The sequence below is a fragment of the Poromitra crassiceps genome (genome assembly GCF_964638095.1).
Source record: "Poromitra crassiceps genome assembly, chromosome: 10".
Classification (NCBI taxonomy): Eukaryota; Metazoa; Chordata; class Actinopteri; order Beryciformes; family Melamphaidae; genus Poromitra; species Poromitra crassiceps.
In genome coordinates this window covers 50,497,867-50,514,460 of record NC_139631.1, presented here as the reverse complement: position 1 = coordinate 50,514,460, position 16,594 = coordinate 50,497,867, and the positions used below count along the sequence as shown (strand labels likewise).

Sequence of the window (16,594 nt, the reverse complement as noted above, 5' to 3'; positions counted from 1 at the left end):
GAAGCTAGGCATTTTTACTTTCAAAATAAAAGCAGTAATTTATAACTGGGTAAATAAAAAACATCTATGGGTTAAAATGGACTCTTAATTGTCTGTGTTCTATGTGTGTACAGTCACCGCACATTTCATAAACAAGTTTAATATCACCTCATCTTCTAATATCTCATTCAATGGTCATGTTTCAACAGAACATTTGAGTGGTTGGACTGCCCTCTAGTGGACAGAACGGTACATAACAACATGCTGAATGATAGAATAGAAAAGGCAGCGCTTGCCCCTCCCTCATTTACCACCACTGAGGTGCCCTTGAGCAAGGCCCTTAACCACCAACTGCTCCAGTGGAGCTGCTCAGTGGCCAGCAGATCAGACTGTGGTTGTACTGGGCAGCTTCCAGGTGTGAATGTGTGTGTGTGAATGTGAACAGGGCGCTCCTGAAAAAGAGAGCATTGCTCTCAGTGAGACTCCCCCTGTATAAATAAAGGTTAAAAAAAAGAAAAAAAAGAATAGAGTCTAGTCTAGTCCCAATCAACATCTAGTTCCCAACCTTTTTTGTCTTATGTACCACTTGAGCTGTTTTCCCATGCCAATAGTACCCCTCACTCATGCCTGTTGATGATTCTCCTAAATTAAATTAAACTCATATGAAACTTTTAGTAGGCCTCTCTAACACATCTGATTATTGAATGGAAATCACTTGAATGACATTTCAAGTATCATTTTGGAAATAGATTGTAATCCCCAATCTCTCCAAGCAAGCTGCTCAAGTACCCCTAGGGGTACACGTACCTCTGGTTGGGAATCACTGGACTAGAGCAATTTCTAAACATGCAGTGAATTCCTGAACATTCCCAGACACTACCCGGTCGGCCTGCATGTTTAGCAACAATTATCCGCTATGAGCGCGCTCCCGTGAGCGCGGAACATTACCACCCCAGCCTCTAGTACAAGGTCGCTGGCAGAGTGGCTGTAGTTTAGTAGCTCCCAGCTCGTTTTCCCGAACATGCCGTGAGTGGGCGGGTGGTTAACTCATTCTCCGCCATTGCTGCCTACTGATGTCTTTTAAAAGACAACGCTTCCCCGCCATTGACGTCTGGACGGCAATAAGTGTTTTCACCGTCATGTGATAGATGGCTCTCACTCACCTTGTGAAACATTACAGCACGTCTAAAGGTGAACAGTATCGACCACGATTGTCTAACAAAACCAGGAAGCAGAAAAAAGCAACAATCTCCCGTCAGAAAAGGTCCATAACACAGCTCCATGGCACCGCTCAAAGCGTGAAGGATTTTCTTTTCACCACACTGCAGGCGTCCACTTGTCCCCAGGAATTAGTAATCCAGTTCCTAAACTCTTGACACCGTGGAAATTTCAGCCGGTAGATTGCTCCTGACATACACACAGACAAGTATTTGCCCCCCCGCGCGAGACGAACGCGCGACCCGGCTCGCCTCTCTCAAAAGCGGGGTGAATCTTCTTTCTCACACCGGTGTTACAGTGAAAGCTGTTGACCGGAAGGGGAAACCAAATCATTATGGCGATCATAGTTGAGTGTAACACTGGCCAGTATCCACCATCAAAGGCATTTATTCATGTCAGGAGCCGTGAAAATTGCTTAATTTACAAAAATGCCTTTTCCTCCCCTTTCTGGTCACAGACCAGAGTCCTGATTTTCAAGACCCGGCCCCGCCCGGCCCCGCGACGTGCAATACCGACCCCGCTCCGCGAACCCGCACATATGATCAGTACCGCAACCCACCCCGCCCCGCAGACATGAGACCCGCGCCCCGACCCGGAACCGCATATATATAATAACCGTAATAATAATCTGCAGTGCAAACATTTTGTAGTGACCCTAACGAAACTGCCACCGTTTCACACGGGAGGCGAACAGCAGTCTTTCTGGCCGAGACTCGTCAGCTGATGTACGTTAATTAGCTTTTAGAAGCTGCTAGCTGACTAACCAGCTGGATAGCTCTGCTATCAGACACTACAGACAGTTACAGCAGGCAAAGTGACTTACCAGCTATTTTCAATATGTCCGGTATAATCCATACTGCCTTTATGATTGCTGTTGCAGGAACGTAAATCCACTTTTACAATGTTCAACCTCTCCACTTTCACGCTATCCATGACATGTTGTTGCCTGTTGCTATGAAAACACCCATATGGTTGTAGTGGAGGCTAATGTTAGCCTACTACAGTATCTGTCCGACTCGTATTGTCTCCAATCAATCACCTTGACCCCGCAGCTGAGTTTTGAATGTTTTATGCAGTCTATAGCGTCACACAATGCACAGTATGCTCATATTTGAAACGATGCCGGTTACGTAAACAAAGCGGAAAACGTGCGTCAGAAACTTTTCCCCTCTTCCCTCTGCCTGTATGTCAGAGTCAGACCAGCTGCCAGACACACCCCGTGCCAGACACACCCCCTGCCTCAGTCTGAGTGCAACAGAAAAACATACATGGCTCCTACATTGTTCCACCCCCCCCCCCCCGCCCGCATTTAGTTCATTTTTACCCCCACCCCGACACGGTAATTTACAGTAGTGTATCTTTTAGTGTATTTTTTGCGGGTATCCGGCGGGGCCCCGCGGAACCCCGACCCGGTGCAGGACTCTGTCACAGAGTGGTGTTTTTGGTGAAAACAACCTACATTCAGGTGTCGATGAACGGATGAAGGTAGAATAAAAAAAAAAATCCTATGAAAGTCGAGGCTCTCTTCTTTCTTTTGGGATCTTCAGTCTTTACGTAGTCATAGAAGAAAATATTCTGTGGGTCTTGGAAAATTAATGAAAATGATCAAAAACCCTGGCGGTGGCCAGTGACTTTTTCTGAAAAAATGTGGCGAAGAACGAGTGAAATGGAACTTTTACAAACCATTAATGTCCCCATGCTATTTAATAATTTCATGAATGGACGTAGTTACGTGGCTGGATTATTTGGAAGAGAGCCAAATTGGTGAGTGAACAAGTAAAAGTTGAATCTTTCTTTTCCCCCATTTGCCAGTTTGAAAATGCCGATACTGCATTAGGCTATTGGGTAATAAGTGCCCACTATTAACTCATTCTCCGCCACAGTTTTTCAGAAAAAGTCACTAGCCACCGCCAGTGACTTTTTCGTCAACTTCAAAAACGTCGTCAACTTCAAAAACTTTGTGGGCCTTATAGGGAATTGCCCTTGCCGTTATATGTGCGACCGCATCATGAAGTATGCCATGTTCCGTTCCTCGTAACATTGATGGTATAAGTCATCCACTGGTAAGACCGTGGTGATGGTCTGAGTGAGGTCGAAATAGATTGTATGTTATGACTATAACTATGGATCTATGAGACCGAACGATCACCATCTCTTGTCACTCTGAACGGGCTGAGATGTTCCAGGCAAGAGGAAGAGGCATGGACATCCGGATATACTTATAGGCTACGCCTACGGGTCCAGCCTCCTAGGTCAGTCACATGACTGCGTTGACATATGGTCTCGACATAGGTAGAAGGAATGGCATTCATTCACTGGTAAGACCATGTCATCGTTTGGTCTCATAGATCCATAGTTATAGTCATAACTTACGTTTCGGGTTGTCCGTCCGTCCGATGGCCTTGACGGAATTTCTTCCAATTTGGCTCAAATGTCCAGTGGACTCAAGGATGAACTGCTTACATTTTGGTGGTCAAAATTCAAGGTCACTGTGACCTCACGAACGCCATTTCTAGCTCATTAATGTGATATCTCAGGAACACCTTGACTGAATTTCGTCCCATGTGGCTCAAAAGTCCACTTGGACTCAAGGATGAACTCATTTACATATGGGAGGTCAAAGTTCAAGGTCACTGTGACCTCACGAACCCCATTTTCAAGCTCGTTAACGCGATGTCTCAGGAACGCCTTGATGGAATTTCTTGCACCGTGCATCACTCATCACTGCCTCTGCTTTGGGTTGCCAGCTACCATGACACAAATTGGGATATTAGCGGGAGAAATTACCAATTGGAAGAGCAGCGGGAGAAAGGGTTAAAAATCGGAAGACTCCCTCGGCAGTGTTGGCAGGTATGTGACGTGTGTGTGTGCGCACACGTCTCTGTGTGTGTGCGTGCATCCGTGTGTGTTGAAGACAGACTGGTTTAATTAAGGCATCTGGTAGATTCCCTGCCTACCACCGCAAAGGTTGCAGGTTCGAACCCCTGTGTTACCTCCGGCTTGGTCAGGCTGGCATCCATACAGAGACAATTGGCCGTGTTTGTGTGTCGGAAGCGGGTGGGCTATATGAGTCCTGGTCACCGCGCTAGCGCCTCCTTTGGTCAGTCGGGGTGCCTGTTTGGGGGGGGAGGGGAACTGGGGGGTATAGCATGATCCTCCCACGAGCTACGTCCTGCCAGTGAAACTCCTCATTGTCAGGTGAAAAGATGCGGCTAGTTACTGCACATGTCTACAACTCTCCCCAGATTGGCAGAGGGGGTGGAGCAACGACCGGGACAGCAGGGGGATTGGACAAGAATTGACCACTCCCTGATTTTTCTCCTTAGGGAGAAAAGGAGAAAAATCGGGGGGGAAACTTGATAAAAAAAGAGACTGCGGTTTGTTTGGCATCTGAGGGGTGTGTGTGTGTGTGTGTGTGTGTGTGACGTGAGTTTGATTCACTGTCTGTCTCCTCCCAGGTGCATCCAGAGCAGGCGCTGGAGGGGGAGCTTATCACTGTGGACGCAGTCGGCTGCTTCCAGGAGGAGGAGGAGAGGGGAGAAGAGGTAGCCCGGGGAGTTGGGGGTTATATCAAAGGATGAAACGATCTCGGACGTCCGGGTAGTGTAGCGGTAGATTCCCTGCCTACCAACACGAGGGTTACAGGTTCGCGCCCCCCGTGTTACCTCCGGCTTGGTTGGGCATCCATACTGTTTGGCTGTGTCCTGTGAGTGGGAAGCCAGATTGAGGGTATGTGTCCTGGTCGCTGCACTAGCGCCTCCTGTGGTCGGTCGGGGCGCCTCTTCGGGGCGGAAGGGAACTGGTGGGAATAGCATGATCCTCCCACGTCCTGCCGGTGAAGCTCCCCGCTGTCAGGTGAAAAGAAGCGACTGGCAAATGCGGAAGTGTCGGAGGAAGCATGGTGCTAGTCTACGGCTCTCCCCAGATCGGCAGAGGGGGTGCAGCGACCGGGGCAGCAGGGGGAAATTGGCCAAAACAATTAGGGAGAAAAATATGGCAGAAATCAGAAGAGAAAAAAAGTTTGATCTGGATAGGGGATCGCCATAAAACCCCCGTGGATAACGATGATATACCTGCACGTGTTTTACTGGATATGAATAGATTTAACATAAGGATTTTTTTCTATCTATATATCACGATATGGTTCATGTATTATTATTATTATGATTATTATTATGATTATAACATTATTTTTTGTGGCTCAAGCAGGGCGGCGCCTTATCACCCTCTACTGGTCAGCCGTCAATGGAGGTCGCCAAGGAGGAAGAGACGGGAGGAGGGGAGGAAGAGGAGGGCGTAGAGGTTGCTGAGGAGGAAGAAGGAAGAGAGGAACCCGAGGAGGAGGAGGTGTGGTCTGCAAAGATCTTACATTGCTAAGAACTAGGGAGAAAAGAGAAAACTCACTAAGTGCTTTTGGACCAAACATTTCTGGGGACTTGTTACTGTACCTTCAGCTTGGTCGGGTGTCCATACAGGCACGATTGGGGAGGTTCCCCAAGAACTACATACCTTCAAGAGCTTTTTTCTGTTTGCATTCACACCACTAATAGGAAGCATCGGAATGCTGAAGTGAGGCCGGTGGTTAGCATGCTAACCACTACTAGTAGCTTCACAGCAAAGCAAGTGAGACTTCAGGCGGGATAGGGATGGGAATTTGATGCATTTTCCTTAACCGTTAATTGAACACCTTAATGGTCAATTAATCGGTTAATCATTAACGCTGCATACAAAACAAAAACAAAAAACTGCGGAGCTTGTAATTGTGCTTCTTGGGGGACGTGACAGCCTGGTTCTCATTATAGTTCAGTAGCTCACAAAATCCCTCACCGTGCACCACCTTTAGATAGATAGATAGATAGATGATTTTATTTGTCACTTCATGGTACAAGTATCACGAGCGAAATGTCAAGTCAAGTCAAGTCAAGTTTATTTATATAGCCCTAATTCACAAGCATGTCTCAGAGGGCTTCACAGAAAGTATGTCTAGCTAATTCTAGCTGACACAACAGTAACAAGAATATACAGAATAAAGATAACATTTGAACAATTGATAATATAGAAAATATAGGAATGAGGGGAGAGCAGAGGAGAGCGCAGGAGAAGGGAGAATAGCAGGGGGAATGTGAGAGAGTGATGGGGTGGGGAGGGTATAGGAGGTGGGGAGGAGCAAGAGGAGAGAGCAGGAGAGGGGAAGGGAGGGGAGGTGTGGGGGAGAAGAGAGCAGGGGGAGGGAGGAGGTGGGGAGAGAATGAGCAATATAGACGGAGGGGAGGTGGGGAGAAGATAGGAATGTGGAGGAGGAGAGAAGGAGAGATGGGGGTGCAGGGGAGGGAGAGCCAGGGTAGAGAAGCAGGGGGAGCGTCCCACATCCCCCCCCCCCCCCCCCAGAGAGGACAGAGAAGGAGAGGTGGGAGGGTGCAGGGGAAGGAGTGCAGGGGGAGAGGAGGAGAGAACAGAGAAGGAGAGGTGGGAGGGTGCAGGGGGAACGCGGGAGGAGGAGGCGGGGGAGGGAACAGACCTCTCCGCCCCCTCCTCCCCCCCCCCCCCGAGAGGACAGAGGGGAGGAGAGAGCAGAGAAGGAGAGGTGGGGGGGTGCAGGGGAAGGAGTGCAGGGGGAATGTGAGAGAGGGGAGAGGACAGGGAGGAGGAGAGAACAGAGAAGGAGAGGTGGGAGGGTGCAGGGGAGGGAGAGCAGGGGGAACGTGGGAAGGGGCGGCGGGGGAGGGAAGAGCATGGAAGGAGAGGGTGCGGGGGGGGGGGGGGGAGTGGGAAATGTGGGAGAGTGGGGAACAGGAGGGGGAGGAAGGGAAAGGAGCGGGGGAAAGAGAAAGAGAGGGGGGGGGGAAGATCAGACAACTGACTACTCTAAGCATTAACCAGAGCTAACTGGGACATAGTATCTAGCTAGTCTACAGCCTAATCTGGCCTATCCTACTCTGCTCTAGTCTGATCTTTGCCTGAACACTAACAGGTCAGCCTTAGGCTGTAGCTAATCTATCGCCTACCTAAACTGTTCTAAACCAACCGGCAGCCCTCGACCAGTGATGAAGAGCACCGATGCCCCCCCGCCCCGGCCCCCCCCCCCCACATAAGGCGTGGGAGAGAAGGCCGGGCCGGGACACAGCGGCGTCCCCACACCCCCAGTGAACGCAAGAAAACCTTTCCACCAAATGGATTGCCCCAGTGACTTGGCTTGGCTGAGGAGGAACCTTGTGAGGTCGTTGTGCTACAGGGGCCCAGCAATGGTCGCCTGGGTAAGCCCACCCCCCACGCGACCCGCTCCCAGACCCGCCCCCAGCTAGTGACTGGGAACTGGGAGAGCAGGCCACGCGGGCCCACCCAGGCAGTGGACCCAGCGGCGGACCCCCATCCGGGGACTCCCCTCCGAGACAGGCCGAGAGATGCCGGGCTAAACCATGAACAGAGTTTTCCGGCATTGAAACTCTGTAAATGGTTTATTATGGAAATAAAATTTACAAGAGAACAGAAAATTGAAAATGTAAAAAAGAGTCCAACAGAGGGATATAAAAATGTAGTTTTTAAATTATCCTAAAATCAGGGAAGGGAGTTGAAAATGTAAAAAGTAGAGTCCAAAGGAAATAGAAAATGTAGTCTTTAAGTGTCCGTAGGTTTAGAGAATACTAGCTAAGAGGAGGGGAGGGGAGGATAAGAGTCGGAGGTGGTGATTAAGGGGAGGGGAGGATAGGAGTTGGGGGGGGGGGTCCCCCCCTTCCCTTCCCTTAGGCAGGCAGGTGACCAGGATGATGAGGATAGGGGTCGGTGGTGGTGAAGAGCCCGGGGTGTCAGACAGTAGAAGGAGTAGCGGGTAGATGGCCTAGAGTGACGACAGGTGGCTAGGGTCATATTTGTCTGATAGGACACACTGTGTCTCATATAAAAATATCATGTCCACTTTCTCCTCAGTGAAGGTTGGTGTACCGCAGGGATCAGTCCTGGGTCCCTTACTCTTTGGAGTTTACTTACTGCCTCTTGGCTAAATTTCATCGCTAGGGATCCACTAAGCGTCGTCATATTGAATAGTCCCGTAGCATGGTGATTATCCGGGGGGGAGAGCGAGGGCATTGTAAACAGTTTAGCGTTAGCTGCTAGCTGGTGGCTAGCAGCTCTTGTTTACGTTAGCCTAGCAGGCGGCTAGGCTAACGTTTAGCGATAGAACGGTTGTTTCAGATGTCCGCGGAATGAGAGGGAAGAGTTATTGAGTAGCGATGTGGATATCGCAGGCAGAGAAAAGATAAGATAGCAAAAGGTAGGCGAGGAATTGGCAAAATAAGTCGTACTAGGCAGAGCTGAAAAACACCGGTATCACACAGCATCGCAGCGTTGTGACGTCACGTTACTTCGAACGTCACGTTACTCTTTCTGCTTCTGGGTTCGCTCTCAGAGTGAGGAGAGCAGAACCAAGTCGCCACAGGGCGGCGCCATCAGATTCATTGGACTATGCATTTAAAATAAAATACACTCATATTCACATTATTACTAGTTTGAAAAGTAATAAAGGCACGCTTCAAAATTATACAATACATATACATTTGTTGTAAATGTACAGGATTACCAGCAAAGACGACCCACACCACGACAGCTGCCATTACGGCGCCAGTTTGGTTGTGGGAGGGAAGGCGGGGGGGGGGGGGGTTTATCTGCATCATGTCCTTTTTCCACCATAAAGCAAATCCTCTGAATCCTCTCACATCAGCAACTTCTTCTAAACAGTCAGATGTGAGGCCCCTGGTGAGTTTCACTTTCGCCTCACACTGCAACCTTGTGTCGGGTACAACACTGACCTCGCACTGCAACCTTGTGTCGGGTACAACATTGACCTCACACTGCAACCTTGTGTCGGGTACAACATTGACGATTCAGGCTACTGAAGCTATATTTGAGAACGGCATTGCAATATAGCCTACAATAGTTCGTTATTTATTGAATTAATCTTGACGACTCGCTCGCTCCACTGAAAATGAGGAGAGGCTGGTTAAATCCCTCACCTGGTACAACCTATATCAATCAATCAAACTTTATTAAGGACACGCAAACGGTCCACACAGACAGTAGAAAACAATACATAAAACAAGAATAAAAATAGGCAATAGCCACAAAGTCACATCGTGATTACATAAAGGCTAGAACGCCAATGGTTCCATAAAGTGGAAAAGAGCCTGACTGAGGGTTACAGTACAGGGTACAGGGTTGTACAGGGTACAGGGTTCGTCAGCAATGAAATCACACTGTTGGTAGAGTCAGACAGCCTACACATACAACTGTACATGAGATTATGCAGAACAGCAGAACAGGTGGGCACACCAACACTGACAAACATTTGGCTTGCACTGCTCCATCGTGGCATCTTGAGCAGCAGCCTCATTCCATCATTGTATGCTACAGATGATCTCTGCATACTGCTCTTTCTGCAGCGCCGCCACACGTGGGCAGTATACATGGGGGTACAGAATGCTTTAAAAAGTGCAGTCTTCACAGGTACAGAGCACATACCAAATTTACGAATTAACATATTAGCTTGTGCTTACAACATTCGACACTGTCTGTAAATGTCCCTATCATCGGACAGGTCATCAATTAAATAATGTCCTAAGTATTTTGTCTCCATACACACTTTAAGGACTGTACCAGACAGAGAGAAATCAGGAAATCACAATTTACTGTCTTCCCTGCTCCTAGCAATTATAATATTAGTCTTCTTTGCATTATACTTAATGTCAAAGTCTGAGCCATATTGGGAACAGACCCTCAGTAAATGTTGAAGACCAGCACTATATGGACAGAAAATAACCAAATCGTCTGCATACATCAGATGGTTGATGATGGTATTACCAACCATACAGCCTGTTCCACAGCCGTTTAGCTGCTTGGATTGATCATCCATATAAAAATTAAACAAATATGGAGACAAAATACTTCCTTGTTTCACGCCATTGGACACGTTGAAAGGGGCAGAGACAGAATTACCCCATTTTACATACATTAATTGGTGCGCATACCAAAAAGACAGAATTCTGACTAGAGATTTGGGAACCCCTCTGTTGTGGAGCTTATAAAAAAAGGTTTTCATGGTTCACATGATCAAAGGCTTTCGAGGCGTCAATAAAACACATACAAATTGTAGAATTATGCCTGTTATACATCTAAATCTCCTTCAAAGCAAAAATACACATATCTGTGCCATGTTTAGGTTTAAAACCAAACTTGTCAGAGGTCAGGACAAACTGTTCCAGCCTATTCAGTATATTCCTTTCCAGGACCTTGGATAAAATACTGGCCAGAGCTATAGGCTCTGCTATTTATTTTGCCAGCCTTGTGTTTAATAACAGGCACTAATACAGCATATAAAGTAGAATCAAGTAAGATTCCATGGACTAAAAAGACAGTAAAACAGATGGCAAGCAGAGGACAGTTTTCTACTCAGCAGATATCTTATCTAAGCCGCAGACCTTATTATCTTTTAAAATCATAATTACATCATGAACTTCCTGTAGGGAGACTGTCACATGTTCATTGTCATCAACAGTGCCACTACAAAGGAGTTACCTTTGACACAGTTGATCAACAGCTCATAGTAATGTTTCTGCCACAGATAAGTCATTTGATTGAGATAACATGACTGGTCCTCGTCTTGAAACTAGGTCGAGACCATCATCACTCCGGATAAGTGAAATTGACGATGCAAGATTTCATGGTTGGTGATTACAATTTCAAATGCTATTTTTTTTTTTATTATTTGCCTGATTTACCTTAAACTTCCACCAATCTGTTTCTCAGATTTTTTCTTTCTATTCAAATCAATTTGTTTTTAGTCTTTTATAGTCTTTGAAGAGTTTTATCAGTATAATAATGGAGGCTACCTGTGACACGGATTGGCCATAACAAACACCATGTTCGAGCATAAGGATAGACCAGAGTATCTTAGGCAGACGTCCAATGATCAATTTTATTATTGTGTCATAACCTGAGGTTGCATGTCTTGGACACTCAGGTGAAGACAGGGGCACAGCTGTCAACTGATCACCACCTGGTGGTGAGCTGGGTCAGATGGTGAGGGAAGCCTCTGGACAGACCTGGCAAGTCCGAATGTGTAGTGAGGGTGAACTGGGAACATCTGAAGGATGCTCCTGCCTGGGAAACCTTCAACTCCTACCTCTGGCAGAACTTGTCTCGCATCCTGTGGAGGCTATGGACAATGAGCCAGAGTGCTCAGTATTCAAAGCTTCCATTGCTGAAGCTGCAGGTGGGAGCTGTGGTCTCAAGGTCATTAGTGCCTCAAGGTGCGGCAAACACCATGGTGGACACTGGTGATCATTGAAGCTGTCCGACTGAAGAGGGAGGCCTTCCGTGATGTTATCACAGGAGACTCCGGAAACAGTTGCAAGGTATCGCCAGGCCAGAAGGACAACAGCCTCAGCAGTGGCAAAGGCAAAGCAACTGGTGTGGAAGGAGCTTGGAAAAGGACTTTCGGCTGGCGCAAAAGCGGTTCTGGCAAACCGCCTCAGGAGGGGGAAACAGGGATCCATCCAAGCTGTGTACAGTAAGGATGGGACACTGTTGACCTCAACTGAGCAGTGGAAGGATATCTTTTCAGCATTGTGTGGAAAAGATAACTGAGCCAGAAGGCAAAGCTCTCAATCGATCAGTCAATCTTCATCCCAACCCTCACCCATTGTCAGGAACTATAGGTTATGACCGAAAGGACGAGATCACGGATACAAGCCAAAATGGGTGTCTTCAGGAGGGTGGCTGGAATCTTCCTTAAGAGCAGTTTATAGTACATGGCCACCACCAACCATGGCCACCGACTATCATCGATGTCCATTGGACATCGATGATAGTTGGTGGCCATGGTCAGTGGTGACCATGTACTATGAACTGCTCTATAGGGACAAGGTGAGAAGCCCTGACTCAGAGTAAAGCCACTGCTCCTTTGCTTAGAAAGGAGCCAATTGAGGCAGTTCGGGCATCTAGTAAGGATGTCTCATGGTCGCCTCCCCATGGAGGTTTGTCAGTTACATCCAGCTAGCCTGGGAGGAGGCCACGGGGCAGACCGAGGACCAGGTGGAGTGATTACATCTCCATACCAGTCAGAGCTGGTTAATGTGGCCAGGGAAAGGGAAGTTTGGGGTCCCCTGCTGGAAGTACCACCTCCATGACCCGACTGCGGATAAGCGGTTGATCATGGATGGATGGATGTACATTAGAGATGCACAGATGAGCTTTTATGCCATCCTAATCCGCATGTATGCATGAACCGTCCGCCTGCCATAAATCCGCGCAAATTATTTCATACTATTCATAGATCCGCGCCCGCCATGCACCCGACGCTATAAACGCTATAAAAGGAGCGAACTTACGGTTTCTGCTGCCATTGGTGCGATCGCTGCAGTCCAAGACTCCAAATAAACTTCCATGCTGTATTATGTCCAGTGCACCACTTGCCCTCATGTAGTTTACTCGGCTAACGCTATAGCTTTAAGTTTAGTTTACTTGATTGCATCATTGTATGGGGAAATACGAACGCGTCTTCTCTTCAAACACGTCTCCAGCGGAGATTCCTTTTTGAAGGTGACATCATTGACCATATATGGACGAAAAGTGGAGAGCACATGGCTGAATTGTTTGGTTTACGGCCGTGGGTCCTTTGGGGGATCTACAATAGGTGACTAAGAATGTGCCTGACGAAGAATGTAGCTTAAAATACGTTCATAGACTAGAGAACGTAATTAATATTATTTTTCCTCATTAATGATACATTGTTTCAACCGCCCGCAACCCATCCGCTATTAATCAGAATGTTTATTTTTATGATCTGGCCCGCCCGCGGGGCGGGATATCTGCGGTCAGCGCGGTTATAACTGCGGCCCGCACATCACTAATGTACATGTACTGTATGCCTACATGTCATAGTGGTGATGTTCAGGATGTTTCAATGTGGGGTGTAGGCTACAGTACATGTGAGAATGGTAGTGATGTTACGCTTGTAGGTGACGGTAATGCAGGTACTATAAGCAGTGTTGGGCAAGTTACTTTCAAAATCTAATATACTACATATTACTAGTTACTTTCATTTGAAAGTAATAAGTTACTTTACAATATTACTGTCTGTGTAGAGTAACTCGTTACTTATTACACTACTTTGCATTACTTTCACCAAAATAACAGCAGCAGTAGAATGACATCGCTGCCCCGGACCATCCTGAAAAATAATTTCAACCGCCTTGAAGTCAGTGTAAACAATCCAAAATTCTAAATGTTATTCTTTTCCTTTGTTATTGTCATATATAGTGGTTAATTGGATAAAAACACCCAGTTTGATTAGGAAATGATTGTATCTTTTTTCAAGATTCAAAATTTTTATTGTCACTCCGTAGTACAAGTATCACGTGTGAAATTCTTGTGCTGTAGACTCCATTACAACATAGTGCAAAATGACAGGGCATATAGGTGCAGGAAAACAAGAGAAACAACAAGCAATAAGGCAGTAAAGCAATAAAACAAGCCAAAAAACAGTGACATATTCACTGCACATAGGTGCAAATAGTATAGACATAATTTAAACATAATTAAACATAATTAAACATTCTGTTTGCACAGGTGCAGATAGCATAGGCCTAATTCAACATACGTAATGGTAGCAGCTGCAGTACAGCTACTACATGATTGTTCGGAGTTTATTTGTGTATGTTAACTCATTGAGTGCCAGCCACTTTTGGAGAACGGACGCTCCCAGTGCCAGAGTTTCAGAGCGTTTTCAGTGATGTCTCGAGGCCCACAGAATATTGTGTGATATTACTATGTAAACACCGAACACGCCCAAAGAACGATGAGACTCTCTTCTATCATCAGCAAAAAAAAGTTTATTGATATCATTTTCCGTTCTTTAGTTATGAGCCAGAGAAGATAGGTTGTTTTGAGCAAAAAGAGACGTTTCAAATTAGAAGCTGAGATAATCAGCCTTTTGTGAAATGAAGCATTTCAAGCACATTCACTGACTCTGAAGCTAATATTTTCTGATGTGACACCTCAAAAATAATTTCCTTCAATAAAACAGTGAAAACAAAGGAATTTTGTTTGGCAAAATAATATTTTTTAGCTGCAACCAGCAGCGCTGGCCCCTGCGTGCGCTGCTGGTTGCAGCTTCTTGCTGGTTGCAGCTTCTTGCTGGTCTTGATTTACTGCTGGTGGGCATCAGATATTCTAGCTTGTGTTGCCAATCCTGTCCTGCTGTCTGGGTCTGTCTGGGTCGGTGTTGTATTCTGCCCTGCTCTCTGCTGAGTTTGCTCTGCACTGAAAAGTGCGCTACATCCAGCTTTTTTACAGCGTTCCGCGTGTATTTGTTACCGGCTCCCATCGCTTCCAGTTGAGAATAATAACAACTCCACAACTAATCATGCGGATGGGCTATCGCAGCGGACACGGAGGGGCTCAATTGTGGCAGCAGATTGGCTGCTGCAGGCACAGCTAACGTTATGCTTCATGCATACCGATGCGATTTCCATTTCCCCATGACTTCTTCTCTCTTTTTTCCTCGCCTTTCTCTAATCTGGAGAGCACTGTCGCCACCTAATGGGTCCGTAAAATAGCTTTTACACATTCAACATCCACCATACTTTCACAGGAGATGGATCTGGCTTTGATCCACGTCCCACCGTCAAAAAACGCAATTGACGACAATCGTCGTCATTGGCACTCTACGTTAGTATTTGAATTGACGACGATTGTCGTCATTGGCACTCAATGAGTTAAAGGACGGCTTTACCGTGGGGAATATGAATATATATCAATCTCACGCCCCTAAGGTTTTAGAATCTGTTGAAATATTTTGAAATTGGAGCTTCACTGCCTGACCTATCAGGCATCTCTCACATTTTTAGGGAAGCCGGATGACGCGTTACGCGTCACCCGGCTTCCCTCCCCGCTTGCGGAACTCGAGCGCCTATGAACTACAAGTCTTGTGAGCCATGGTCCCGCCTCTAGAGGTCCTCCACGCCCCTTCAGAGCTCTCGACGAAAAAGCAAAAGGCAGCCATCTTGTTCACCCGCATAGCATACTGTAGCTAGGTTAGCTTCCCATAGTTCCTTGCAAAGAGACCATTATCTCGGGAACGGAAGCACTAATCGACACGGGACTGGCGGCATTGGAAAGCTCTAGTAGTAGGTGACTTGAAGTAACGAAATCAACGCTGAGCAATGTACCCATTTTTACACATTTTTACAGAAAATAGTTACAACATCAGATGCGCGTAACTCCTACGAAAATGCCTTAAAATGCATGAAAAAAAAATTATGAAGACATCTCCCGACATATATACTACCGTTTACATTTGGTGCAATTTGGAGGCAATTTTATTTTCGATTTATTTCTTCTTCTTTGTATCTTTTATTGTCGAAGCCTTCTTCTTCTTCTTCTTCTTTGAGTTTTATGGCGGTTGGCAAACATATATGTGCATTACCGCCACCTACTGGAGTTTGATATCAGCCAAATGCCTGAGGGGTGGGCATGAAAACGAAGGCCACGCGAGCCCAGTGCATTGTGGGAAATGTAGTATTTCGGGTCCCCGCACCCGCCCCTCCCCTCCACCACCACCCCCCTCCACACAGAGTGGATTTCTGGTGATATCTCTGGTGGGAAACAACCAATTTCAAAAATTTCAACGGATTCGAAAACCTTAGGGGCGTGAGATTTAATATATATTCATATTCCCCACGGTAAAGCCGGCCTTTAAGGAGTCTCGTGGCCTGCGGGAAGAAACTGTCCCTCAAACGATTTGTGCGTGCTTTTGGGACCCTGTATCTCCTCCCTGAGGGTAACAGGGAGAACAGGCTGTTGTGGGGGTGGTTTGTGTCCTTGATGATCTTCAGGGACCTCCTGAGGCACCGCTGGTTGTACAGTTCCTGCAGTTCTGGCAGCTCACATCCTGTTACGTGCTGGACCGCGCACCTCACTCTTCTTAGCGCCCTGCAGTCCATGTTGGTGCAGTTCCCGTACCAGGTGGTGAAGCAGCCAGTCAGTAGGCTTTCAATGGTGCCTCTGTAAAAGTCCCTGAGGATTTTTGGCCTTAGCCCAAATTTCTTCAGGCGCCTGAGTCCGTGTATTCGCTGTTGGGCCTTTTTGACAACAGTGGCGGTGTGGCTGGCCCATGTCAGGTCCTGGTGGATGTTGACTCCCAGGTTCCACCACTGTGCCGTAGTCTACAATGATCTCCTTGGTCTTGGAGACGTTTAGAGAGAGGTGGTTGTCCTGGCACCATTGTTCCAGGGCCTCCACCTCCTCTCTGTAGGCCGTCTCGTTGCTCCTGGAGATCAGCCCCACGACTGCTGTGTCGTCTGCAAACTTCACGATGGTGTTCGAGGTTTGAGTCGCCACGCAGTCG

General features: G+C 47.1%; 1 protein-coding gene across 1 annotated transcript in view; it reads left to right on the top strand.

The window, feature by feature from the left end:
• The window catches only part of LOC310783085 (cip1-interacting zinc finger protein-like), a 90,162-nt gene that overhangs the window by 54,816 nt on the left and 18,752 nt on the right, over positions 1-16,594 (top strand). The window contains exons 10-11 of the mRNA XM_083643873.1: positions 4,656-4,742; positions 5,404-5,544. Of these exons, the coding sequence (XP_083499999.1) occupies positions 4,656-4,742; positions 5,404-5,544 (228 nt within the window). The remainder of the gene's footprint in view (positions 1-4,655; positions 4,743-5,403; positions 5,545-16,594) is intronic.